This window comes from Drosophila sechellia, chromosome 3R (genome assembly GCF_004382195.2).
Source record: "Drosophila sechellia strain sech25 chromosome 3R, ASM438219v1, whole genome shotgun sequence".
In the NCBI taxonomy this organism is placed as follows: Eukaryota; Metazoa; Arthropoda; class Insecta; order Diptera; family Drosophilidae; genus Drosophila; species Drosophila sechellia.
Window position 1 is genome coordinate 5908938 of NC_045952.1, and position 25815 is coordinate 5934752.

At 44.8% G+C, this 25815-nt stretch overlaps 10 protein-coding genes across 13 annotated transcripts; 6 read left to right on the forward strand and 4 right to left on the reverse strand.

Annotated features, from left to right (window-relative positions):
* The first annotated feature begins 48 nt into the window (after positions 1 to 48).
* On the forward strand, positions 49 to 1112 carry LOC6614183 (sperm-specific protein Don juan). The gene is made up of 2 exons (XM_002038594.2): positions 49 to 276; positions 335 to 1112. The coding sequence occupies exons 1-2, from the start codon at positions 183 to 185 to the stop codon at positions 985 to 987; spliced, it is 747 nt and encodes a 248-aa protein (XP_002038630.1). The 5' UTR covers positions 49 to 182; the 3' UTR covers positions 988 to 1112.
* A 366-nt stretch (positions 1113 to 1478) lies between these two features.
* On the forward strand, positions 1479 to 2656 carry LOC6614184 (sperm-specific protein Don juan). The gene is made up of 2 exons (XM_002038595.2): positions 1479 to 1703; positions 1759 to 2656. Exons 1-2 carry the CDS (start codon positions 1610 to 1612, stop codon positions 2523 to 2525), a joined length of 861 nt encoding a protein of 286 aa, XP_002038631.1. The 5' UTR covers positions 1479 to 1609; the 3' UTR covers positions 2526 to 2656.
* Positions 2657 to 2960: 304 nt separating this feature from the next.
* Positions 2961 to 5025, forward strand: LOC6614185 (axoneme-associated protein mst101(2)). The gene is made up of 2 exons (XM_032720870.1): positions 2961 to 3308; positions 3375 to 5025. The coding sequence occupies exons 1-2, from the start codon at positions 3119 to 3121 to the stop codon at positions 4817 to 4819; spliced, it is 1635 nt and encodes a 544-aa protein (XP_032576761.1). The 5' UTR covers positions 2961 to 3118; the 3' UTR covers positions 4820 to 5025.
* LOC6614186 (arrestin domain-containing protein 17) lies at positions 4942 to 7863 on the reverse strand. The gene is made up of 4 exons (XM_002038597.2): positions 7653 to 7863; positions 6863 to 7018; positions 5620 to 6462; positions 4942 to 5511 (listed from the first exon to the last, which is right to left on the reverse strand). The coding sequence occupies exons 1-4, from the start codon at positions 7765 to 7767 to the stop codon at positions 5357 to 5359; spliced, it is 1269 nt and encodes a 422-aa protein (XP_002038633.1). The 5' UTR covers positions 7768 to 7863; the 3' UTR covers positions 4942 to 5356.
* Positions 7864 to 8138: 275 nt separating this feature from the next.
* On the forward strand, positions 8139 to 12343 carry LOC6614188 (PAX3- and PAX7-binding protein 1). Of its 3 annotated transcripts, XM_032721177.1 has the most exons (9): positions 8144 to 8469; positions 8528 to 8829; positions 9419 to 9659; positions 9717 to 9899; positions 9996 to 10649; positions 10734 to 11282; positions 11345 to 11537; positions 11605 to 11928; positions 11985 to 12343. In XM_032721177.1, the coding sequence occupies exons 1-9, from the start codon at positions 8250 to 8252 to the stop codon at positions 12034 to 12036; spliced, it is 2718 nt and encodes a 905-aa protein (XP_032577068.1). In that variant the 5' UTR covers positions 8144 to 8249; the 3' UTR covers positions 12037 to 12343. The 3 variants fall into 3 exon arrangements, with proteins under 3 accessions (XP_032577070.1, XP_032577068.1, XP_032577069.1); XM_032721178.1 differs by lacking the exon at positions 8144 to 8469 and having other exon boundaries at positions 8747 to 8834; XM_032721179.1 differs by lacking the exons at positions 9717 to 9899; positions 9996 to 10649; positions 10734 to 11282; ... (1 more) ...; positions 11605 to 11928; positions 11985 to 12343 and having other exon boundaries at positions 8139 to 8469; positions 8528 to 8834; positions 9419 to 9505.
* Positions 12338 to 15114, reverse strand: LOC6614189 (E3 UFM1-protein ligase 1 homolog). Its single transcript, XM_002038600.2, has 5 exons — positions 14961 to 15114; positions 13895 to 14895; positions 13367 to 13838; positions 12631 to 13289; positions 12338 to 12576 (listed from the first exon to the last, which is right to left on the reverse strand). The coding sequence occupies exons 1-5, from the start codon at positions 15035 to 15037 to the stop codon at positions 12437 to 12439; spliced, it is 2349 nt and encodes a 782-aa protein (XP_002038636.1). The 5' UTR covers positions 15038 to 15114; the 3' UTR covers positions 12338 to 12436.
* A 457-nt stretch (positions 15115 to 15571) lies between these two features.
* On the forward strand, positions 15572 to 18443 carry LOC6621645. The gene is made up of 2 exons (XM_032721183.1): positions 15572 to 15692; positions 17554 to 18443. The coding sequence occupies exon 2, from the start codon at positions 17583 to 17585 to the stop codon at positions 17937 to 17939; it is 357 nt and encodes a 118-aa protein (XP_032577074.1). The 5' UTR covers positions 15572 to 15692; positions 17554 to 17582; the 3' UTR covers positions 17940 to 18443.
* Positions 18444 to 18546: 103 nt separating this feature from the next.
* On the reverse strand, positions 18547 to 21058 carry LOC6614192 (THO complex subunit 4-A). 2 transcript variants are annotated; one of them, XM_002038603.2, is made up of 4 exons: positions 20621 to 21057; positions 19922 to 20123; positions 19494 to 19691; positions 18547 to 19056 (listed from the first exon to the last, which is right to left on the reverse strand). In XM_002038603.2, exons 1-4 carry the CDS (start codon positions 20864 to 20866, stop codon positions 18902 to 18904), a joined length of 801 nt encoding a protein of 266 aa, XP_002038639.1. In that variant the 5' UTR covers positions 20867 to 21057; the 3' UTR covers positions 18547 to 18901. The 2 variants fall into 2 exon arrangements, with proteins under 2 accessions (XP_002038639.1, XP_032577073.1); XM_032721182.1 differs by lacking the exon at positions 18547 to 19056 and adding an exon at positions 19157 to 19371 and having other exon boundaries at positions 20621 to 21058.
* An 810-nt stretch (positions 21059 to 21868) lies between these two features.
* On the forward strand, positions 21869 to 23017 carry LOC6614193 (dephospho-CoA kinase). Its single transcript, XM_002038604.2, has 3 exons — positions 21869 to 22154; positions 22239 to 22530; positions 22602 to 23017. Exons 1-3 carry the CDS (start codon positions 22043 to 22045, stop codon positions 22906 to 22908), a joined length of 711 nt encoding a protein of 236 aa, XP_002038640.1. The 5' UTR covers positions 21869 to 22042; the 3' UTR covers positions 22909 to 23017.
* On the reverse strand, positions 23000 to 25785 carry LOC6614194 (terminal uridylyltransferase Tailor). Its single transcript, XM_002038605.2, has 9 exons — positions 25583 to 25785; positions 25118 to 25225; positions 24629 to 25061; positions 24269 to 24493; positions 24101 to 24207; positions 23910 to 24045; positions 23675 to 23851; positions 23418 to 23619; positions 23000 to 23348 (listed from the first exon to the last, which is right to left on the reverse strand). Exons 1-9 carry the CDS (start codon positions 25679 to 25681, stop codon positions 23144 to 23146), a joined length of 1692 nt encoding a protein of 563 aa, XP_002038641.1. The 5' UTR covers positions 25682 to 25785; the 3' UTR covers positions 23000 to 23143.
* Positions 25786 to 25815: the final 30 nt, after the last annotated feature.

Genomic DNA, 25815 nt, shown 5'->3' on the forward strand with positions numbered 1-25815 from the left:
GATTGATTTTGATCTGATGATCTGAGATAATAATGTCAGTTGAACTTGTATAGTTTTGGGGGCAGGTTAGATCTCAGATTCAGTTTAGATCCTGATTCCACAGACAAATAGTCTCCAGCTGTGTTTTTTTTTCAAAATTCTTTGTAAAATTTTCGGTACAAGATTTCAAAATTTTTGTCGAAATGCTTAAGAGAACCGCTTTAATTTTACGTCGGTGCTTACAGCCCACTTTTATACGGCCTCACCACATCAATGTCCTTGAAAACATAAAGGAAGGTATGCAGTAAACTGATAGGCCTGGTTACCACATGTGACTGTTAATACTTCTTCACAGCCGATGACCTTCCAAATCAGAGGCAAACAAAATTTGTCGATGTCTCTATTCACGATCCGCCCCACATTCGTTCTGCACTCGTCAATCCAATGCAACGAAAGTTCTTGCAAGACCTGGAGCAGCAACAGACTGTTAGGATCAAGTGGTTTAAGGAAGGGAATCAGGATGAACTGGAAAATATGAAAAATGAATGCCGGAGGCTAGCCCTAGAAATCACCATGGCTGCAAAAGGTGGCGACATCAAAAAAGCGTGCAAGAAACTGGCTGAAAGAGAAAAGTGCAAGCAGAAAGAACTAAATAGAAAATGCAAGGAATTGGAGAAAAAGACCAAGTGCGCGAAAAAAGACCCTTGCAAAAAAAAAGATCCTTGCAAAAAGAAAGACCCATGTAAAAAGAAAGATCCCTGCAAAAAGAAAGATCCTTGCAAAAAGAAAGATCCATGCAAAAAGAAAGATCCTTGCAAGAAGAAAGATCCGTGCAAGAAAAAGGGTGGGGACCTAAAAAAGAAGTGCAAAAAATTGGCCGAAAAGGAAAAGTGCAAAAAACTGGCCAAGAAAGAAAAGATGAAAAAGTTGCAGAAAAAGTGCAAAAAAATGGCTCAGAAGGAAAATTGCAAGAAAATGGCTAAAAAAGACAAATGCAAGAAAAAGTAAAGTTTTCGCGGATTATTCAATGAAATACATACCATACCTGGTTTAATTCATTCAGCTCTGTACAACGCAGCTTTATCTAAAATTTGGTTTTTTCATAATATACAATATGGCATTTTACCCAAAAATGAGATTTTATTTATTTAAAACAATAACAAGGGGGGAAACCATCACTAATATCTTTTTGGATGTAACCCCCAGCTTTCGAGTAATGAGGGCGTGGCAATCTTCCTAATCACAGGCGTCACTATATATATATTCGTTATATAGTTCCCAAGATTTCGATGTTCATACAGAAGGAAGGATCGATAGGCAGACGGACATGGTTTTTAAGGAATCTATAATATACTAATTATTATACGAGGTACGGTTATATAAAAATATAAAAGTATAGCGTGGATTCTTTGTGGCTTGAATATGTAATTGGAAAATAATTAGGTGTGATTACCGTTGAAACGGATCTGAAATCATATTAGATATTTTTAACACTTTCACAAGTTTTCTTAGATGATAACGTCATCACTTTTTGGTAGAATTTAAAAATGTTAGTTTAGTTTTGTTCCTATGCTTAGCTTTTCGTTAAAAATTCTTTTTCCACTAGCAAAATTCTAAATTTACCGTTATAATGTTAAAGAGACCTGCGTTAGTTTATCGGTGCCTCCAGACTTCTGTTAAAAGGCCCTACCATCTAAATGCACTTGAACATTTAAGAAAAATTGGTAAGAACTCAAAATGTAACCTCTTTAATAGATATCTAATACTTCTTCGGACTAGAAATTCTCAAGCCCGAAAGCCAGCCTAGTCAAAAGCCTAAGAAAATTGGAGACGGCTCCATTGGAGTGATTCACGTCATCAAGAACAAATACTATGGACGCCCCAACCCCATGCAACGAAAGTTCCTGGAAGATCTGGAGCAACAGCAAGACCGGAGGAAGAAATCAAACCTTTCGTTAAAGGAAGAAAAGCGTGAAGATCTTGAAAAAATTATGAAAGAATGCCAGAAACTATTCAAGGAAATCACCATGCAAGCTAATGATGGTGATGTTAAGAAGATCTGCAAGGAACTAGCCCAAAAAGAAAAGCTCGACAAGGAAAAAATAAAGAAAAAGTGCCGGGAGCTGGCTGCAAGAGAAAAATGTGAAAAGGATAAGATGAAAAAGAAGTGCAAGAAGTTGCTGAAAAAGGATAAGTGCAAGAAAAAAAAAACTTGCAAAGAAGAGAAGCCTTGTCAAGAAGAAGATCCCTGCGAGAAAAAAAGCTGTTGCCCCAAAGATCCTTGCGCTAAAAAACCCAAGAAAGTTGACCCCTGCAAGAAGAAAGATCCTTGCAAAAAAGAGGATCCATGCAAAAAGAAGGCTGTAAATTGGAAAAAAAAGTGCAAGGAGGTTGCCGAGCGGGAGCAGTGCAAAAAGCTGGCCGAGAAGAAGAAGTTTAAGAAAATGATAAGAATATGCAAAAACCTTGCCGCAAAGGCAAAATGCAAAAAAATGGCGGAGAAAGAGATGTGCAGGAAAAAGGCCAAAAAGGGCAAAAAGAAGTAAATGACCGATCAAGCTGCGCGGACTCATAAAAAAATCAAAAATATGGAATTCTTTAACATGTTTGATTGAAAATGAAGTACGATTGTGGTTAATAAAAACTTTGCCAATCTGGCTTTTCACTTCGTAGTGTTCGAAAATTCTATATATGATTACGGAAGAATGAAACACTCGCGTATAATCTTAATTTATACCGTATGGTCAGATGTAACCTTTCTTGAGAATGAGTAGCTTAACATTAAAAAAAACTTGATTTTCATTATCTGCAGTCATGACTTGCCTGCCGTCCTAATAGAAAAAATTCAGAATATCGACTCCGCACATTTCACACTCATGTTTGTCTTTCCATAAGAATATTATTATTATTTTTATATACCTCCGTTAGAGATCTTAACAAGTACAAATTAAAAATATTTAGTCTATTTTACTATTTCACACACTTACTGTGATAATTACGTCAAATACAGCTCCATTTATATCCCAGTTTTCGGAAAATAATGGCGCAGATCGGGTCAAAATCCTCTTAATTTTTGCATTTTAGCCCGATTTGTTCTTAAAATTATCTGTTAAATTTTGGAACCGAAGCATAAAAAAACATGTTGAAAAGAGCCTCGCTGGCGTTGAGCCACTACCCTGATGCCTGTTTCCGTGTCTGCAATTGCAGCAGGTGTCTCCGGATGTATCACGTAGTGAAATGCATAAAGGATCTGAATCTTGTGCAGAAATCAAAACAGGACTATGGGAGAACGCCGAAAAAGCTGCAGAGCGTGTTGATTTGCCAGGAAGGTGGGATTTCTAATATTACTCACGCTTCTGCAAATAAAATGTATGAATCTCGTCTTTTGTCTTCAGGTGCTTGTGATAATACACTTAGCCATCGACTCGATCAGCCGTTGAGTAGTGCGTTCCTGGGAGACCTGGAGAAGCGGCTGAACCAGAGGATCTTTAAAAAGGATTTGATGGATGGTGAGACTTCCTTGAAGCGAAAAATTTTCTGTGAAACCGCCAGTTCTGCCGCGGGGTGTGGGAAAGAAAAGTGCGGCAAAGGGTCGAGTGGAGGTAAGAAGAAGCAGAAATGTGGCAAGGGTGGTGGAAAGAAAGGCGATGATGGAGATGATGACATGAAAAAGCTTAAAAAGAGGTGCAAGGAGTTTAAAGCCCAGAAAAAGTTAAATAAGTGCAGGGAAAAGGTCGCAATGAAAAAGTGTAAGAAAATGGCCAAAGTGGAAAAATGTCAGAAAAAGAAGGAAATAGAGCAATGCATGAAGTGTGTCAAAAAAGAAAGGGGAGATTGTGAACAGGAAGAAGAATGTAAGAAGAAATGCCCCGACGAGGAGGAAGAGTTGGAAAAGCTTAACAAGGCCATCCAGAAAATCGCCGATCAAATGAATTGCGAAAAGCAGGCGAAAATAGAAGCCATCAAGCGAGCATGTCGAGAAGAAAAAGAAAGGCAAGAGTGCGCCCGATTGGCTGAAGAAGCCCGGAAGAGAGCCGAAGAAGAAAGGAAACGCGAAGAAGAGGAGGCCAGGAGAAGGGCCGAAGAGGAAGCCAAAAAAGGGCCTGAAGAAGATCTGTGCGAACTAAAGAGACAGTGCGCCAAAATGGCCAAGGAAGCGAGGAGGAAGGCGAGGGCCAAGCAGATGAAACTCAAGGGTCTAGCCGCAAAAGCCAGGGCCAAGAAAATGAAAGAGCAGTGTAAGAAAATGGCTGCGATTCAAAAGTGCCGCAAGCAGGCGGAAAAGGATAAGGCCAACAAGGAGAAGGCGGAATGCGAAAAGGCCGCTAAGCTGGAGGCGGACCGACTAAAAGCCTTGCGAGAAGCTGAACAGGCCAGACAAAAGGCTGCAAGCGCAGAGAAAGCGAAAAAAGCGATGTGCAAGAAAATCAGCAAACAGCAAAAACCAAAAGAAGTTGATGTATGCGCTAAATACAAGTTCAAGGAAGCAGCTCCAGTAGCTAAAACAAATGTAAAAGAGAATATCAAACAGGAGGTAAAGAAGGAGGTGAAGAAGGAGATCGCTAAAACGCCATCTCCGCCTCCTGCCCAACCACCAAAAGCTGCTAGTCCATCCCCTCCACCATCTAAAGCCCCACCACCGAAACCGAAGGCCAATCCCGAAGGACTTTTCCAGATATGCAAAAAAATAGCCGAAAAGAAGCTTAGACAACGGAAAAAGAAGATGAAGATCCTCAAGGCCAAATGCAAAAAAATAGCTCTGAAGGAACAGTGCAAGTGTGAGAAGAAAGCAAGAAAGGCCAGGGAACTGAATGAATACTGCAAGAAAAAGAAGAAGTAGATATGGAACGATAGCACCATTCCAAGTTCTTGGATCTCCCAATGCTCTGTATAAAACAAGTTCCTCAAGGCTCAACACATTTGGCTCGCAGGATTTGGCTATGCCCATGTATCAAATCTTCATTATCTTTTGTGTTTTATTACGATTATAGTCGTACATCAGTTTCAGGCACTATTGCTGGCTTATAAAAACGGAAAAAAAATAAATTTGAGCATTTTAAATCGGAATTGACAATTGTGCGTATTTATACGATTATTAAATTAAACACAGATGCAGTCAAAAAAATAAAGCCTCAACTCCTTGTATTTACTCTCCGAAAGCTACTTAATTAGTAACGGAAGTTACGCATTTCAAAAAACTGTGTCTTTTTTATTTTGACTGCAGCTGTTAATGCTTCCTATTTGGACGGAAAGCTATTATTCCATAAATGCAAAGCCGATAAAAATTGCGAAAGAGAACCCTCCAGAGACAGCCAGAAAAAAATAGTTCGACATCAAAGTTTAAGAATATCATTGTGGGTCTAGCTTAGAGATTCGATCACTGGTTTGCTGGCGGTGCTGTGGCATTATTAAACTGGAAGGTCGGATAACGAGGTGCGAAGGCTCCGTCGCCGATCATCTGCGTATGCTCGGAGTCGTCCCTACCGGCGATCGTTGGTGCCCGGTATTGTGTCTCCACAAACTGCGGTGGCGCTGCAAAATAAAAATGGAATAATTTAATAAATACTCAATATATACCTTACTACGAAGCTTTTATAATTTACAAGGAAATCCACAAAACTCCATAATTTTTATACTCACGTATATTAGGATAAAGTGAACCACCACCAGTGCTGTCAGCCACGTTCCAGCCCAGAGCACCACCCACGCCATCGCCGCCAGGAGGGCTGGCCGGACTCACTGGCTGTGTGGGCGCCAGCGATGGATCCTCGGACTGAACCGCGGACGGAGCATCCGTAAATTGAGTAGGTGGCCGTACGCCAGCCAATGGAATAGTGCCCAAGGTGATTGGCACCTTGCCGGTAAGATTGCGGTGCGGACCGCTCACCTCGCACTCCACATGCAAGTCGTAGTCCAAAGCTATAATGCCGCAGTTGAGGAGGTTGGTCGGTGGCAACGCCGGAATTTCCATTTGCTGCGTAAACGTGCGAGACTCGCCGCCATTGACCGGGCCAACACTTAAGTTGGCTATGATCACCTTGGACTCACGCTTCTCGCTCCGTGGCTGGTTCGTGTGGAAGGTGACCAGCTTTCGCAGTTCAAATTTCACTGCCGTGAGATTTACGTTGCTGGTGTTGTCCACCTCGCAGGTGATGGGCAGCACCTGCCCCGAAACGAATCCTGTTTGCGGGATGTTCGTGATGACAGCCAGCGGTCCTGACCGACAGCAAAAACAGCAGAAGGACTTTTCTAGCTCGAGCCTGAATGGCTCCTTGACTCGAGGATTGAGATTCAGATCAACGGGCGCTATTACTGTGAACGCCATCTTCATGTCCTGATCGAATTTCCACGGACGATCAAGCGTCACCTTGATGGTATAGCGCACGTGGCCAAATTCGCCCTCAAAGGATGAGGGCAGATTCGGCGGCAGAGCACAGGTGAATGGATAAGTGTGAGTGCCTGGCGGCAGTTCCGTCTCAGAGCCTGCAAAATTATACATTTAACTTTTAGCATTTTAAAAAGGTCACTTATAGCTTATTATGTATTCAATTCTTACACGCAGAGGAAGGGTCTGTCAAGATATATTATTTAATATACATATATACTAAATAAAAACATTAATTGAGTTTCAAAAGGAGAAGTTATTAATTCTATAAGGTGGGTAGTAATTACAAAATTAAATTTAAATTTTATAAAAAGCGAGGAAGTGTAGAGTTGAAAAATTATTTAATCAGTTTAATTTAATTAGAATTTTTGAATTTTATATTTTTGCGATCTTTGTGTCTTAATAGACACTTTCAATGAATAAATCCTCCAAATCATTTGAGATCAACTAAGGCGTGGCATCCGTTGACTGAATTCCCGGTCCGTTTTATGTACTTACTGTTTTTGCCGCCCAGCAGATAGTACTGGATCTTGAAGTACTCCTCATGCCCTTTCAGTTGGGTCACCTCGTTCTCGGTCTTGCCCTCGCTGGTGGTCACGCTCTTCTCCTCTGACCACTCGGTGTTGGCTTCTCCCAGGAACCGAATAATAATACCTACGAGAAACAAGTGGCTGTATTTACGGAATGACAATCGACGACGTCACTGTAGCGCTTTAATTTTAGCTATAAATAATATGAAAAGCTCTCTACGGCATACTCAACGGATGACATCATCGCTACCAGGCAGCATCTGTCTCCCGTGTTTGGTGACCTCAAAATTTGATTATGGCGGAATGTTTGCCACATAGGTTACATGCCCCCCGTCAAATCTACTACATATATACATATACATATTTATTTACTTTCTTTTGTATTCACACTTGGAGCTATTTATAGTTGTTATCACCCAACTGACAAGAGGAGAAAGTGCATTTCTTTGGAGGGTTTAACAACCGCCAGCTTTCTGAAAACAAGGTCATTTAGGAACCGAAGGAGCAACCCACTTTTGTGGGTGGTGCGCCGGCTTTTTGGGACAGGATTTAGAAAGTAAGCAAGGAAACTACCAAAGCAAGTGTTCATCCTGCACATTGAAGACGAAGGTGCTATATTTATATATATACTCTATTTCCAATTAATCAATGACTCTTACGCAGGTGTCGTCACTTCTATGAGTAATAGTATGCAGCTGGGGTTTTAATTAGCATTCTCCAGCGCGGCCCACAATTGTGACTGGGATTCTCCCACTTACCTCGGACTTTCTTGGGCGAGTCGAACGTGAACTTCACCTGGCCGTTGACCGTCTGACCGGCGTAGTAGGTGTTCCACGGGTTGTCCAATTGCACTTCACAACCTTTAAGGCCCATGTTAGAGATTCTGTGGCTCAAGGCACCAATAAGTTAACGACTTTTCGGTCTGTTTTGAAACGCCCTGCGTTCGCCGAATTCAGAGATTAGAGATGGGCGTTGTCAGTATCTAGGGATGAAAAGTAATCTAAGCTCTTGCCGATATTTTAATAAGACCAGTTTTATGTGTTGCTGCCCTCGGCATAGAACTTAATGTATTTATCACAGTTGTTTTATAATTACTACTAGCTTGAATGTAAATTATAAATCGCAAAATTTGTCAAGTTATTCATAATTTTATTACAAAAAAGTTTTGTGAGTGCTAGACCGAGACTTAACGTTCCAGCCCTGCTCGTGACTCACGTGAGCACGAGAACGACATCGAACGATTTTCATCTCTAATACAATACGACAGCAAGAAGAAGAGATCCTGCGAAAATTCGCTTTTCTTTCGAGTTTTCATTGATTAAACAAATCGCAGAGTAACAACAGCATCGTGGAAAATGTCGCTTTTCCGCAAACCGAAGAAAATCCAGCGACGCGTGTTCTCCAGCAACGCTGACGAAGAGGAGGACGGCGGATCCTTGGATCCGGACGCCGAAATGGAGGCGCCTCCGCCTCCCATAATTTCCGGCAAGAGGGAGAAAGAGAAGAGCCGGAAGGCCATAAAGCCGCAGGAGGACAACAGCAAGCCAAAGGCGCTGCTCAGCTTCGCAGATGATGGTGAGTGATGCCGGAATATAAGTAGAAGATGAAGTCAAAATCCCCAATCCTTCTGCAGAGGACGACGTCGAGGTCTTCCAGGTGCGAAAGTCGTCGCATAGCAAGAAAGTGATGCGCATGCTGGACAAGGAACGCCGCAAGAAGAAGCGCGAGGAACGGGCGGAAAACAGCGGACTTCCCGGGGGCGAAAATGGTAGTACACAGCATTTAGAGTCGTACGGTGGCCCATCATCGGGTCCCCCCAATTCCAACTCAAATCCTGCCAATGCTGGCAGATATAAAAGTGCCAGCGATCAGAGTAAAAGTAAAAAAAGTGATAATCATATGATCCAAACCGAAATACGCACAGACGACTTTGTGGTAAGGTTATTATTATTCAATTTCTTCTACAATAATACCGTTTAACGAAATTTCAACATCAGAAATTACATTGAATTATCGTAGAACAATTAGCAGCAAACATTAGGCTGAATGAGTTTAAATGTGTTATTAAATTAGTTGGTTTTTCTGGTCTCAAGTGCCATTTTTAAATACTAGTAGTTTAGACGTTGATTTGCTTGGCGTTTTAACTGGTCAGTGATGGGAAGTGTCTAGGATTTACGATCCACAACTATCACTCACTTAGAATTTCGAATTATAATGCGATCTTTAAGTACCATTTATAACAGAACATTCTAACTCATTCTTTCTTTAATAATAAATTGAAGCATACAACTTGACCCTTACCAGGATATAACTTTTTAAATATTGTGTAACACTCATAGATATATTTTTCGAATTACCAAAAATCAAAGCCATTGCTTACGTAGTCACATAACTAGTACTTTTCCCACCATTGATAGTCGCATGTCTTCCCTTCCACAAAAGCAGCATGAATACCAATGCTTCACCCTAATCGAAGTCCTTGAGGGATCCACAATAACATAAAACTTACTTATCTTGTCCCCAGCTAGTGGTAAAGAAATCTGAGACTCCCGAGGCAATTCTGAACGGTAGAGCTGCCCTTTGCGCTGGACGGGAGGATATGAGCGACGAAGAAGACCAGCAATCCGAGGATGGTGGCCATGACAAAACGCGTCACCGTTTCTCCAAGCCAGAACATCTGAAGCAGATGCTCGAAAGTGGTTCCATTCCGGATGCAGCAATGATACATGCTGCCCGAAAACGTCGGCAAAGGGCTAGAGAACAGGGTAAGATTAGAGACGTTGCCACACTAGCAATGACTTACTCCTTGTGTTATTTTCCAGGTGCAGGCGACTACATACCTATTGAGGAGCCCAAAGAGCCGGCCAAGCTAAGCAACCGTCTGCCCTGCGAAGATGTTGAGGGTGATCAGTCGGATGACGAAGAACGCATGGACATGAACGATATTACTGGACGCAAAGAGCGTGAAGAGCGGCGCGAGCAGTTTTATGCTGTCGAAAATGATTGTATGTAGAGGGACCAAGGCCGATTTGTGGCCAGAACCAGGCTAATTACAGGTGAAGTTTGTAGACTATTGTTAACCTTTGCTCACTCCTCTGCAGCCACCGACGGAGATTCAGATCGCGAGATGAACGAGTGGGAGAACCAGCAGATCCGCAAGGGTGTAACGGCAGCCCAGTTGGTCCATTCTCAGCATGAAACCGTGCTATCCCGTTTTATGATCAAGCCTGCCACACCGGGCATCGGCACCGGCATGGACGACGGAGATTCAACTGCGGCACAGTCCACGTCCACTCTGCTGGAGCAGGCGTATGCTAAGAATGCCCTTGAGCGCACCAACTTAGCCGCAGCAGTTCGATCATCCGTCAAAACCAAGAAGGAAAAGGCCAAGGCTGCTGCATTGCGAACTCCTCAGGAAATCCTCGCTGCCATCCAATCGCGTCTTAGCGAGCTTAAAGAGCGGTCGGCTGATCACAGTGCTACTATGGCCAGGATTAGTACGGAACTAAAGGCATTAAAGCTCCAGCAGTTGGAGTGTCAGCAGAATGCACCGACAGCGGCAGCAAAGTACAAGTTTTACCAAGAAATAAAGTGCTATGTGAATGACCTTGTCGACTGCCTCTCGGAAAAAGCGCCAGTCATATACGATCTTGAGAAGCGTGCACTGCAACAGTATGGCAAAAATCAACGTTATTTGGTAAACAGACGGAGGCAGGATGTACGTGACCAGGCCAAAGAAATCGCCGAATCAGCAAGTATGAGAATTTTGTTTAGTATGGTTTTAGCGGAAATAATTCGATTATTAAACTGTATTAACATGTTCAATCTTCTGATTTCAGAACCTGTAACAGCTGCCTCCCGCCGAGCACCTGAATATGAAGAACAAGTTCGCCGTGCAGCGGAACGGGAGGGTCGAAGGACACGTCGCCGGTGCGAGCGCGAGCGCAATGATCTGCTCTCGTCCCACCTGGATGGCATGTCCAGCGACGATGAGATTGCCGATCAACAGCAGGAACTGAGTGTGACTACAATGACGCAGATAGAATCACAGTCGGTGGAGGCCTTTGAGGACGTAACCGACGACTTCAGCAAGATCGAGCTAATACTAATGAAGTTTTTTGCCTGGCGTAAGACTGACATGTCGTCATACCAGGACGCATTTGTTAGCCTGTGCCTTCCGAAACTCTTGGCGCCGCTGGTGCGACACGAACTTGTTCTTTGGTCGCCTCTGCTGGACGAGTACGAGGATATAGAAAATATGCGATGGTATCAGGCCTGCATGCTTTATGCCTCCCAGGCAGATGAAACCGTGGAGCAGCTGAAGATCGATCCGGATATCAATCTGGTGCCGGCGCTCATCGAAAAGATTGTGCTGCCCAAGGTGACTGGTGAGTATTACACATTACAAAAAAAAAAACGCGAAGTGGGGTAATAAATGAATATTTTTTAGCTCTGGTCACGGAATGCTGGGATCCATTGTCTACCACACAGACCCTGAGATTGGTTGGGTTCATCAATCGATTAGGTCGCGAGTTTCCCTTAAGCGGCACAAATAAGCAGCTTCACAAACTGTTTGAATCCATCATGGATCGCATGCGGTTGGCCCTAGAAAACGATGTATTTATACCCATTTTTCCAAAGCAGTAAGTATATTATTCTTGCAAAAGATTGGCCACGGTCTTAATCTCTCCTTTTTTGTTTAAACTCTAGAGTGCAAGAGGCGAAGACCTCGTTCTTTCAGAGACAGTTTTGCAGTGGTCTAAAGCTGTTTCGCAATTTCCTAAGCTGGCAGGGCATCCTGGCTGATAAGCTACTGCGCGAGCTGGCGATTGGAGCGCTTCTGAATCGTTACCTGTTGCTAGCTATGCGAGTCTGCACGCCAAACGATGCCATAAACAAAGCTTACATCATTGTGAATACCCTGCCTACAGTCTGGTTGTTACCCAACAGCGAGACCCTCAAGAACATGGAACTTTTTATAGGATATATTAAACAAACATTAGAGAACTGTGATGCAAGCAATCCAATCTTTATGTAAGTAATGGAACTTAGTTTTGAGAGCTAACAGCTATCATTTCCTTCTTCTGCAGGCAATCCAGCGATAAAGCCAAGCAAATACTACAAAGACTACATAGTTTATAAAGTGCAGGGACAAACATCGCTCACATCAATCCTAACAATCAAATTCTCGTTGTAAAGAAATGCACAACTTATATCGGTCTTGTTAGAAAATCTTGTATATAAGTAGCTCCGTAAGAGATCTATTTAATTGAAGCTTGAGCTTACCAAACTAAATGGAGAACAGCCCTTCCAAACTAATCAATTTTAAATCGTTTTTCCAACAACCCAAACACTCGACAGTGATAAAGCTAGGAACGCTGTTTAAAGCTCATCGTTTTGTAACTTCATGCATAGCAGTAATAAAAACAAAAAACATAAACTATGAAAATTTAACAAATGCAAAATCTATTGCAGACCAGAACCAATTTACATAGATGCAATTTAATTACATGGGAAGAAAGATTGGAATATAGGAGCATCATCAATCAGCCTTAGAAACCGATGCGCGTGAAAAGTTTTGAGCTAACTCCACCACTTGTGTCTGCATTGCCTGCAAGTGTTCGTTGGCCAGTTTCGACTCATTGCTATCGGGAGTAGCCTGCAGAACTTGCAGGACCAAATCTGAAATTGATGTGAGAATTAGTTAAAACCCAAATTATGGTTGCAAAAACTCACCGTGATACCGAAGCAACAGAGCATTCTGTTCCTCGTTTAGTGAGCCGCGAATATGTTGCAGAATGGCAGAAACGAATTTTCCGGACGCGTGCAAAATGCTACCAGTGATCGTGGTGAACAAGATCAGCGCAGCCAGGTGCAGCAGCAGTGCCGGCTCGTGGCACTCAAGTAGCTGCTTCTGCAGCTTCCTTTTGTGGTCTGCGATTAACAGGCGATCTTTTTTCTTGTCCACCTTCTTGATGATCATGCTGCAGCTCTTCAGCACCGTTTCCGTGGCCAGTTCGAATTCGTCAATGCTCTTATTCAGGGCTTTGTTTTGCTCAAGCAATGCGGCACGGTATTGGGCCTCGCACTCCTGAGCCAACTTATTGCGCTGGTCCACATTCAGGTTGGTGTTTTTCACAGTCAGATTGCACTCGCTGGCCACGTATAGGGAAAGTTCGTTGCAAATCTCATTACCCAATGATTTCAGCAAGTATTTAACCAGCTGGGTTTGCGTGTCCTGCGGAAAAAGCTTCAAGCCCTTCTCGTAGAGCCTTATGTCTATCAAAAGCGTATTGATGCGATCCTGGATAGCAGCGTGTGTCTGGCGTCGATTCGTCTGCGGTGTAGCCTCGAACAACTCCTGAGCACGTGCCAAAGCCGTCTGATTAAATTGGCTATTATAAAAAGGTTAACAGAAATTGTACTTAGCACCAAGCTTCTTGTTTCGATTCATTTTGTTCGTAGTACGTACTTCGTATAAAGAGCAGCAATGGGTTTCGACAAATGCTCCAGTCCCTCCTCTTCTAGACTCGCAGTAATCAGTTTGACGATGTCCGCTGTCTTGACCAGCTCCAATGGCTTAACTGCCTTTTTGCTTGCGCCACCGCCACCTCGAGTGCCTTGCTGCACATCGTCCTCATCATCACTGTCGAACTGAGCGGCCGCCTTTCCGCGTTGATGCTTCTTTGTGGACTTGGTCTTGGTCTCACGCCCTTGTGCTCCTCCTCCTGCTTTGCCAGAGGACGCCTTCTTTCTCCGCTCGTCGCGCTTGTCCACCTTGCCATCGTCCTCTAGCTCTTGGGTCGACACGTTTCCCTTCTGCGCTAGCGTCTTCTCCACAATGTACTGCTGGTATACGCCGCCATCGATGGCCGCCTTTGCCTGAGACTCTGCCAACGCTTTACACGGCTGAACCAATTGCGCGAGGTATGGTTGCGAAAATACTAAAAGTAACGCATTCATTGTTATGAAATTAAAAAGGAGTAACTCAAGTGCGTACCAATGCCATCAAGATACACAAAGTTGCTGGGATTGCTGTGCTTTTGGGCCATAATGGTGCTGAAAACCTCCTCGATATCCTCCTCGGACAGATTGGATGGAAGTATGGTGGTCAGATCCAGGTACTGCTTGGTGGCACTGCACTCATTTAGCGCCGTGACCACCGTGAGCTCCACCAGTCGAGCGCCAAGGGCCACACGCTTGAGGAAGAGAAACTCTTCGTTGGGGAACTGCTTGCGAATGTAGGACTTGGCATCCGAAATTCCCAGCTTTTGGATGGCGTCGTACTCAAGGAAGCTGTTCTGCTTGTAGAACGAGTTCACCCAGTCGGCCTGCGTCTTGGCATAGATGTGTGGCACGTATTGGGAGTTGGCCTGCTTGGAGGTGACCTGGCCGGCTGGCGCGATTTCGTCCAGCAGCGAGTGGAAGATCTTCTCCTGCACACCGATCTGCTGCAGAATCACAGCCACATTTATGGGCCTGGTAATGGCAGCCAGGGCTCCGCGAATCTTCGCTTTGCAACGTTGGATGTACGCCTGAGTGAAGAACACCCGCGGATTTGAGGCATCCTGGCGACCCTTAATGATCTTACCCAGATGCTTTTCGACCACGTCGTGTTGCAGGAAGTCCGACGGCAGGTCGAACTGAGAAGCCAATTCCGAAATCGAAATCTCTCCTCGCTGAACCAGCTTCTCGTTGATCTCCTGGGCAATGTGACTGATGTAGTCCTCGTCGATTAGCTGTCCCAATACCAGGTGTACGCTGGGATTCTCCGCAGCTATTCGCTCGGCAAGCACCTCGATTCGTGACAAATCCACATTCAGGGTTTTGCTGACCTCCACCAAGTTGGCACGACCTCCGTTCACATACAACTCGTCCTGGATCTCGCGCTCCAGGTGATCAGGCGTGATGTACTCCTTGCCATCGTTGGTGAACACCACCTCCAGCATCTGCTTCTCCAGCAGCAGCGTGACAATCTCCACGCAGTTTCGCTCCGAGAGCCTACGAAATTGGTAATGTAACAAATGTGATAATGTGAAGCAGTAAAATAGGAGAGCTTCGCTTACTTCTGCAGCGTGGACGTGAGCTGCGCCTTCTGAAAGTCGGCGGCCAAGCGCTTTATCTCGTCCCAGTCACTACCCATCTTGTTATGATTCGCTGCGATAGCAAAGATAAAGATATTAGACTGCTTAGATGCAATCTGAAAAACCTAAAATGAAACGTCAACAAAAGTCAAGTGTGACCTTACCGCTCACAAGGTGGTTTCACTGGTTTGCGTCAATGCACGGGTTGAACACTGCGCTAATGTCTTGAATCTGACATATGTACAAGAAAAATATCGACTCTAACATACCCGTTACTCATCTACAGCGAGCTTAAATATTAATATAAAAAAAAGAAATTAAAGCAAAAATAAGCATAAATAATCTTGATCAGTACCAACAACCGAGCTGATTTAGTAATGAACGTCTATCATTTAAATTTAGTTATAATAAGTAGTTAAATGAAGTAATTTATTCAAAAGTTGCAATTCTCTCTCATAGATGGCGTGTTAAGCAATCTCAATACTTAACAGTGCCCGACACACTGCTGTTAAATAAAATGGGACCAGAGTTGAAAAGCTTCCCCTACGAACTGAAGACAGATTTTCGGGTAATTCCAATACTCTGCTCCGGTCACTTTACACCATATTTGAAATCAACGTTCGTTGGCAAGTGCGCGTCGTATTCCGCATCTCTTATTTGCAAAGTTAAAGCCAGACTGCTTTGAGTAGAGCCGCGTTCCGGAGTCCTTCCAGGGTAAGCGTCACTTGGGTGTCAACAGGCTGTGCCCACAGATAGTTGGCCGACAGCGGGTCCGCGAGATAAATCAATATTTTCGCAGACCAGCGCTTTTCACTTGTGTCATGGAATTTCGTACACCGAGCGCAAGCGCTGTCTGTGTGTGCGTGCGTTTGTTGAGTGCAGCTGCTTTTGAATTTTATTTAGCCCAGCTGCCATATGCATTATAAATAACACATCCTCTGTGGAAGTGGAAGATTCCCGGTTACTGGCTCGGTGTTTTGGGCTCTGGCCCTCGGCGGGGGAATCTCCGGCTGCCGCTCCTTTTGGCGGCCATATTGGTCGGGTTCTGTGTGCTTCGCTTTAGTCGGGCGATTATTGCATGCACCTAGGCACGAAAAACTAGCCGAAAGCAGTTCGAACCGAATCTCAGTAGCCTCCTCTTGGAGTGGTTGTTGTTTACTTTACTCTATGGTCGGCCAGTTTCCGTGTGCATCGCCGTTTTTAGTCTAATCGATGATACGTTTTAAGTAGGTCTGCCGAAACTGGATTTGCCTCTAATGTGTTTTGACCATACACATTCACTTGGTCAACAAGTCGGCGATGGCAGCGGGCCCACAATTTCGAGTTTTATCCAGATTGCTCATTACTCATAATTTCAGCACCAATACAAGCAGATAGCACAGTTAATGTGATTCTCGTATGCATGCAGATGTGTGTGTGTGAGAGCCGGCAATCGCCCTAGGGAAGCAAAAACAACAAGTACAGTGGAAAGGGAACACGGCAATCAGTCGCTGTTATTGCCTTTCTGCACTGAGAGGAAATGTTGGTATGATGCGGTTTTAAGAGTCATTTTTGGCCAGCGAATTTGTTTGCGTTATTACGCATTTTATCTATCTCTCTCTCTGCTGTTTTGGTCATCTAAATAAAATGTTAGATATCCCCTTGATTCATCATTTAAATAAATGTAGATACCATCATATTTTGCGCTGTGCACTGCGGTGCTAGTGTTCTTTGCCCAGGTGGAAAGCGTTCAACTGTGGGAATCGGAATCGCTTGTGAGCCTTCTAATCTAGAGATCTTTGACTCGCTGCGGTCATTCACATTGCTTTGTTTTCCCGTGCCCCAACAAAATTGCCAGTGTGTGTGGCCTGTGTTTGTTGTTGTCGCCAACAGCCACCCCAAATGGGATACACCCCGGGCGGGAGTTGGGCGGCATGTGCCTCCCCCAGCGGATGACGCATCATTACAAATGCTTCTTCACCGCACTTGCCTCAGATGTCATCGCCTGGGAGGCGACCTCTTTTCCGCCATAAGCGAGGCATAAATAGATGGAAAACACTGCCAAGATACGGCGAAAGACTTATAAATATGAATGGGATGCTTTGCAAAAAGTCATTACGAAACTAGCTTTTGTCATTTTGCTTAATTGACCAGTCTGACTATTGGCACTTATCATCACCGACAGACTTTATTGTTTAAACCATGGTTAATGGCCAATGCCCAAACGCACTTTTTGAGCCCACTGTGCGAACGCTTTACACAAAAACGGAGAAATGAACAATGGCAAAAACAACAACGAAAGTGCGACAGCCACAAAACGCGCAATTACAGTTAACGGCAAAGTTAAAAAGTTGAAGTCAGCGCAGCCAGAAAAATAGATGATTTTCTATGTATGTGTGTGGAGAAACCGTCGAGAAGGTGGCAGAAGGGCAGAACAAATAGGTCTCTCGTTTTCATTCCACTTCGCCCAGAGTTGCCAGTGGGGCGATGTCGGATGACGGGCGTCACATCCGCAAGTGGCGTGACTGAATTTGTAGTCTAGGTTACTCGTATTTCCGACCGCATCTGATTCACTTTTCATTGTTATGCATTGCAGCCACTGAAACCACAACCAGCAGCGACAAAATGACATCCACCGAGCTGAAAATCGGCCTGACCACCAGCGCCCGTCCCTCCAGCCGAGTGCTGAAGCCCCCAGGCGGCGGACACACCAATATCTTCTCGGAGCCCGACGTGGCCGTTCCCGCCCCGCGTGCCAAGTACAACCAACAGAACTCCTCAAACCTCAACGCCTGCATGGGCTCCACGGATCCCAACAAGGTGGTGGAGAAAATTCGCGAAGAGGTCTCCACCCAGAAGGAGGAGGCCAAGTCCGCCCCACCCAGCCAGCCCAAGGAGCCGGCGAACAAACCAGCGGCCACGAATGGAGAGGCACGCGGGCGAGTGCCACCCGGCGGATTCTCGTCGGGCGGATTCTGGTAGAGGGAGTGTGCCCAGGAGCAGAAGCAGCTGCGAAGCATTTAATGACTTACCATCACATCCTCAGACCGACATAAGAATCATAAAACTATAAATATACATAACTCGCTTATAACATACGTATACACCTATATTTAGAGGCGCATTACCTACCTATATTAACCTGCTGATCAGCCGAAGAGGAAGGGAAACTGATTATACTTTGCCAAGCAGCACTCCAAGTCGTTCTTCCTTTCGTCCTTTCATTTCATGTCCCACATTTGTTCTATTGTCTAAGTAACAGGTTTAACATGTCTAACGAAATTGTTGAAATTAAGTAACTCGTGATTCCGCCCCACAAATACGGATGATATGGATTGACTTTGCTAAAATCTACCACCTACTAAGCCTAATTTAGCATTTGTACTTAAAGTGTCCAATCGAATCTTCTTATAGTCTGTACAATTTGTCCAAACGAATACCAATATAACCATCGATATATTACTCCAAATAAAACATTTAATTGTATGTTATGGCTCTTTTATTTTTGCTTGGTTGGTGGAGATTCTTCGGAGTCCGCCGCCGCCTTAAACAATACTCCTAACCTATTGAGTCAGTAAAGACAATTCGATTTGGTCACGAAATTAATTCTAGTATTTATTACAATTCAGTTTAAAATGACAAGGTCCATCAATTTATCGTCGAGCTTGATAAAGCGCATTTCTAAATATAATAAATACAGCATCAAATGTATTTCAGTTATCTCAACATCCGCCGCATTGGCAAAACTAACAATTAATGGATAAATGCGCAAGTGATTGATTTATTTGATGTCCAATGCTTTCAAATATCTCCTCCTGGGCGCGGCGTTGTCGAGATGCGATTGCATTTATGTACCATGCGGGCGGGTGTCCATATGGTAGGCTTAAAACTATAGATTGGGCTGCTCTTCTCTTCGTGTTAGACTAATTCAGACTATTGACTACTTAGATCTTCATGTCGTTGATGTACGAGTCCAGTTCGGCGTCCAGCTCCTCGGCAGTGGGCGGAGCCTTGCGCTCCCGCCGCTGGCCGCCTGCCGCCGGCTTGCCACCGACCGGACGTTTGAAGCCCCGACGCGCCGGGCCACCAGCTTGGCCACCTAAAAAACAGTTCGGAATGGTAGTGTAAGGATTGGAGCAAGGATGTATTGTCAGGGACCGTGTCATAGTCATTATAGCTTCCAATTCAGAAAAGTAAGCTTTCAGATGTGGAACTGACTTCTTTAATTAGTTTAACCAACTAACATCGTATTGAATCGAAACCAAAGTTTGGATAATTACATAAAAGTTACCAAATCAACATAACAAAGAAAATAAAGTATTTCGTCCATTCATCATAAAGAACACAAAGTCATTTAACTAAATTTGAAAGTTAATCAATTATTCGAAATCGAAATAAATAGGCATTTAGAAATCTTTGTGGGAGTGCATAGATCCAAAATTGTTTTGAAATGGTTTTAAATGAACGATGTTTAAGGTAAAAATAAACGAAAATGGGCATTATTCACGGTCCCTGCTGTAACATTTGGATACGCACCACCACGCTTGAATGGAGTTGGTGCAGGACCACCCACGCGACGCTTGACATCGGTGGCGGTTACGGGACGGGTCAGCACGGCCACGTCTGAGACGGCCAGCTGAATGGTCATAGGGCGTCCGTCCAAAGGCACGCCGTGGTATTGCTTAATGGCCTTCAAGGCGTCGGCGCGGCGTTCGAAAATCACGTCAGCGGTGCCTGCAAAGAAAAGCGAATAAATAAGTTACATTGCAATAGTTTTAATAGGAAGGTTATACAAGAATTTAAATTAAAAATGGTTTACAAAGTTAGGCATAAATCAAAATATCAATTTAAGCCGATTTACATTACTTGGAATGTTACTGAACCTTTCTACCGCCATTTTATGAACAACATCTACCGAAATGGTTAATCTAACGCCAGGTAGCTGGAGTGGTACTAGCACTTACCCAACGAGCGACCTGAGCGATCGTAGTGCACTGCCGCCTTCTTTATCGGCCCAAAGTCGTTGAAGAGCTCCTTGATGTCCGTGTTGGATACGCCGTAGTCCAGGTTACCGACGATGAGGCGAGTGGGTCCGGATCCTCCTCCGGCGGCACCCCTCTTCGGTCCGTCGTACATATCGTGCTTCCAAGCGCTGTTCACATCGCCCTATGGGTGGGGGTAGTATTAGGTAGAAGGTAGATGGGTATGTCTTCGAACGCTGCGCGTATCAACTATATGTATGTGGCGGGAGTAGCCGTTGCAGTAGCAGTTGCATCGTATCCTAGCCCCAAGGGGACAGCACTATTGAGCGGAGACACTAGAAATGCTTGTTAACTGGGTGGGGTTCACGTGGAAAACGTGAGGCGTGAGGGAAAATAAGTTAAGACACAGGTGTCGTCTGATTGTTACTCTGTAAAAACGGGGTTAAAGGAACTTGAACTTGAGGCTCGGCTCGGGCTCGAAGAGTTGTTCCGTCCGTTGGAAGGCGCATGGTGGCCATTTTGATTTTGGTTTAGATTCTGAGTCTGCTCCGCTTCCAAACACTGTTGTGCGGATCATGGGCCGCAAGACACTTGCTTTGGTAGTGCTCTGTCCTGGTGAACTGAGCACGGGGATGGTCTGCTCCGGCTGCTCCGTTTGGCCATTGAAACGCAATGAATTACCCGTGGGAACTTGGCCTTCTGAACGGCTCCGGCGGCCACTCCTCCTCGCGGGCCCTTGAGCACGCTTCCTGGCTTCCTGGGCGAGCCGCCAGCATTGGCTCCGCCGCGGCGGGCTCCACCGGTAAAACGCTGCTGGCCGCCCGGTTTACGGGCGCCACCTGGTCCGCCGCGGGCGGCTTGCGGCTTTTTTTGCGAGCGAGTGGACTTGATGATGTCGTCGAGGCTCATTTCAATTTTGTCCACCATCTTGCTTATTGCGTGCTGTATTCACTACTTGGAGATCGTTTGAAGTCAAGGGAAAGGTTTGGTCTCTGCTTGCTACTGAAGGGACGTTTTAGAAGCGTTTTTTTTTTTTTAGGGAAGCGCGTGGAATTTCACAAAACTCTGCAAAAACGACGCACAAAAGATCTACACAATCGCCATATTGGTTCACAGGAAAAAAGTGTTGAGTAACGGTGTGCGTCAAGATACCGACGACGACGAATTGGCAACGAAAATGGAACGGCGAAATAGGGTAAAAGAAACATAAAATATAACATAATATTAATTTAATATAAAATTATTCTAATTCGTATTTACGAAATGGGGAATATCCTCTTTTGAAATGTTTATAAATGTTGTTATTAAAATGATATGATTTCGGAGAATTATTCGGAATCAAAGTAGCATCTCAAATTTTAAAAGAAAATTAAATTTTTAATTTTCAAGAAAATTTAGTAAGAAACATAAATTATAAATTTGACCTTTTCCAAATTTTTCTGATAAACAACTTAATCTTAATCTAATCCGAATTTCGAAAATAGAAACACAAATTTCTTGATTGGGGTACATCCTAATTATACCCATTACTAGTAAAGTAAAAGAGTATACTAGATTCGTTGAAAAGTATGTAAGTGTATATATTCTTAATCAGGATCTATATTCGAGTCGACTTTGCCATGTCCGTACTATCCGTCTCAGGAACTATGAAAGCTTTTTTATATCTGTTTGCCAAAAAACTTTTTGCCACGCCCACTCTAACGCCCAAAAGCCGCCAAACCGATAACGCCCACACTTTTGCACTACTGTAACATTTTTTCTCATTTTATTCCCCAATAACTATTGCTATCCCAGAAAAATGATGAAATTTCGCGTTCGAATTCACACTAGCTAAGTAACAGGTATCTGATAGCCGGGGAACTCGACTATAGCATTCTCTCTTGTTTTTATTATAAATACAACCATAAGCGTTTATACATTTTTTTTTAGCAACAGTTACGCAGAATTGGCCCACAGTGCCAGCGAGCTTCAGTATTTTAACGTAATTATTTTAACGCAAACGCCTTGGTCACACTGCAACTTTAGTACTTGAAAAAAAAAACGAACAAAACGATAAAAAACATTCCTACCATCGAATTAAAGTATTTTAACTGTCGTTGAATAATGTTTATTGTGGCGGTTACTGGCGGCATCGCCACAGGGAAAAGTACCATCAGCAAAGTGTTCGAACGCCAGGGCATTCCAGTCATCGACGCCGACAAAATCGCCAGGGAGAGTGAGTTCAAAAAGTGGAGCACATCCGCTTTCTGCTTCGTAATTAACGACCATTTCCGCTAATTGTCTGTACTCATTCGCCTAGTTGTGGAACCAGGTCAGCCGTGCTGGCGGCAGATTCGGGAAGTCTTCGGAGATGAAGTTCTCCTGCCCAGCAAGGAGATCAATCGCGCTGTTCTGGGGAAGATGATCTTCGAGGACAAGGAGCTGCGCGGCAAGCTGAACAAGATCACCCATCCGACCATCCATCGCAAGATCTTTTGGCAGGTGTGCAAGCTGCTGGTCACGGGGCACGCGTGGATAGTCCTCGACCTGCCACTGCTCTTTGAGACGGGTGTGCTGATGGACTTCATACACAAGATCGTCTGTGTAACCTGGTAGGTTAATAGGTCTTGAATGCTAGGGCTCCAAGTGTAGCTGGTTTTAACCGCATCTCGCCCTATTGCAGCGACTCGGACAAGCAGCTGGAGCGATTAATAGCCCGCAATGAGCTCTCGGAGTCGGAGGCGCGGCATCGCGTCGATTCGCAAATGCCGCTGGACAAGAAGTGCGAGAAGTCTCACTTCGTCATTGACAATAACGGGAGCGTGGAGGAGGCGGAGAGCTCGGCCATGAGCATTTACAACCTGATGCGCGACTCCAAGCAGCACTGGCTGAACCGCATCAGCTTCCTGGGGCTGTTCCTAATCGTTGGCTTTACAATATATATGCTGCTGAAGGTGTTCAACCGGTCGCCCGAGTCCTGGCAGATGTAGTCCGTGTCTGTGCGTGCCATACGAGGCCACATTACGTGTTAATGCAAATGATACCAAACCAATTATACAATTTAAACGCTTGTTAGTGAAATATATTGTGGAAACGTGACAACCGCCTTTAATTAACAGTCTGAACAAACCTACATTGGTGTCGCGCTCACAAGGTAGAAGCCTAACAGACGATAAACGGAAGTGCATTGAGATTGGATGCAGGGACAGATGATCGGGGATTTCTTTAATATGCATAGCGCTGACGCCAATTGGTCGAAGGTTCCTCAAGCAGCTCCGCCGTCTGCTGGCAGTAGTCAACGAAAGTCTGCAGTCCATATTTGGTCACCGCTTTCGTTACATTGTGGTTCAGTTGTATGGGATCCTGTACGACCATCGGTTTTTTTAGCTGGATCGAGCATTCAGGGTTCTCCGACACATATGCTGAATACCTACATAACATCACATATTTTAGGAGCTTAAAATTATGCTTGTTCCATCTGTAAAATGAATATGCTCACCTAGCATGCAGCATCCTCTCAACCTTCGGGATTTCAACATTAGCCTTACCGATATATGGGCAGACCACGAAATGCTCGTAGTCAAATTTGGCGAAATAGGCAAAGAAGTTTCGAAGGAAGCTCTTGATGACGGGAACGGTCGCCTGCAATTTCTGCAATCGCAGTTCGCTAAACGATTTTTGTGCAAAGTTGACAACCCACGCTGAAAAGAGACGACTTACTTGGTGATAGCCCCAAGAAACCGACGATGTACTTACGACCCACGAGTACGGCCTGATTAGCTGCATCCTCTATCTGCAGCATGGCAATGGGGGGCAGCAGAGCCTGGAGCTGCAGGAAGTAAATCACCATCAGTGTAATGCTGTACGTCGATATTTGTTCAGTCAGCTTGCAGCGCTCCAGCCAGTTCTTTACATATATGCACATATATTGAGCTGCAAGGGAGCGAATGCAAAGAGATTACATGGACTTTGTCCGGCAGAATCTGCTTACTCAGTGGCTGCGACTCGAATATGTATTTGAGCAGATTTGTATTGCAGAAGCCCATGCTGTTCAGGCAAATGTCGCACTCGATGCCGGTTGGTAAGTGGCACGTCTTGATGATGGGCACGCGCGCCTGTTCGATGAACTGTTCAAGAAAGTACAATGGTAAAAACGGACGTATTGCTATAGACACTGCTCACATTAATAAGGCGCCAGTCCTCGCTGACGCAGAAGAACTTCTTCATAGCCCGCAGCTTGGCGACGGTAGCGTTGGAAGCTCGATGCTCGAACGTGTGAAATGTGTTGCCTGCCAATTCAGAAGCCGGGTGAAATTGGGCGGAACTGAGTTCAGTACTAACTCGACCTACCGATGTCGACGAAGAGGTCCAGGTCCGAGGATCGATTCCCAATGCCTGTGATGCGGGACCCGAACTTGTAGACTCGCAGTGGTTGCTTGGGAAAGCCCGGCGACAAAAGCTTGCTCAGGTCCTGTTCGATAACGTCGTACTCGGGAATCACCTTTAACTTGTCCGCTATCGGGTATTTGTCCTTGAACACATTCGTGATCTCTCCCACAATCATTGCCCTGGCCTCTGCAATGAACAAATTATTTATAAGAGATCGCTGGCTCCAAAGGAAGCGTATCAATTATAGTAATTTTATGTAGTTAGACCACAATTTTTACAATGCAGTTCTGCATAAGCAAATGAAATTAAATGGTGACCTACTCTTGGGTAGCCGTACTGTTATATGCTGACGAGCCTTCACCTGGGCCTGCTTTTTCTCCTGTTTCTTCTGATGCGTCGTATGCGGCTGGACTGGCTGATTGTTGGGATTGGGGTTTGGATGCTGCTCCCAAAGGTGGGCCGAAGCTTTCGCGACGTTGGTGCCCACTATGCGGTTGCAGCAGGCACTACAGCTGAATGTTCGCTTTATTGTCTGCAGTTCCTGGGGCTGGACGAAGGCCACGCCCTCACCCGGTGCGGCCATCTCCTGAGGCAAAACGTATTTGGGATTCCTGTCCATGTAGCTCTCGATGCCCACCATAATACGCTCCAGCAGGTTGGCCAAGTGCGGGTCCATCTCCGGCGGCATCGTCATATTGTTCATTGAGTTTAGGGTCTGCAGAAAGAAGTTTGCCTCCATGGTAAGCGGATTCAACTGCACGATCAGCTGGCTTTAGTCCAAAAATTCGAATGCTACGTACTCGTACTCACGTAAAGAATTTTGTTTGGCGTCATCTCGGCCATCGTCTTCTCTTTCTGTGCGGCGGCTTTGTTGGGCGCGCGGACGGTCTGCTTCTGTGGGGCGGTGGAGTCCGGAAGCTGAAAGATGAACCGAATGCGTGAGCTTCTCTGCAACTCGAAAGTTTGCCGCCTTTGTTCGACTGCTAGTAACTGTTGATTTGAAAATTCGAATCGAAGCGGCTGAATTTCGTAGGGTGGCCAACTACACCAAAGTTCGCCGGCGACTGTTAGTGTGAGTGCGGGTGTACGTGTGCTTATAAGCGACACAATGGCACCGCGATGTACATATGTTTGTAGAAATGTGTGTGCATTTGTCGTCCGGATCACGGCTCCATATAATAAATCATATAAGAGGGCTCAGGGATTTACGGGTAGAAGTTCCCGCCACTTAAACGCCACTTGTGAAATCGCCATCGACGGTCAGCTTTTACTCACACTGGTCTTCCGCCGACGGACCGTCTCAAAGTACAGCCTTTCAGCGTTGGAAAACATCGCCTTTTTCGTCCAAAAGGAGTCCCCAGGTTCGATCCGCATGGTGTTGTGACTGAGGTCCTTTCCTTTCAAATTATTACGGCTGTTAACTTGGGGGCGTTAAGTTGGAAACACGTAAATTGCAGACAGCGATTAGAGTGACCATGAGTAGGAGTTCAAAATCTGCCGACATCATT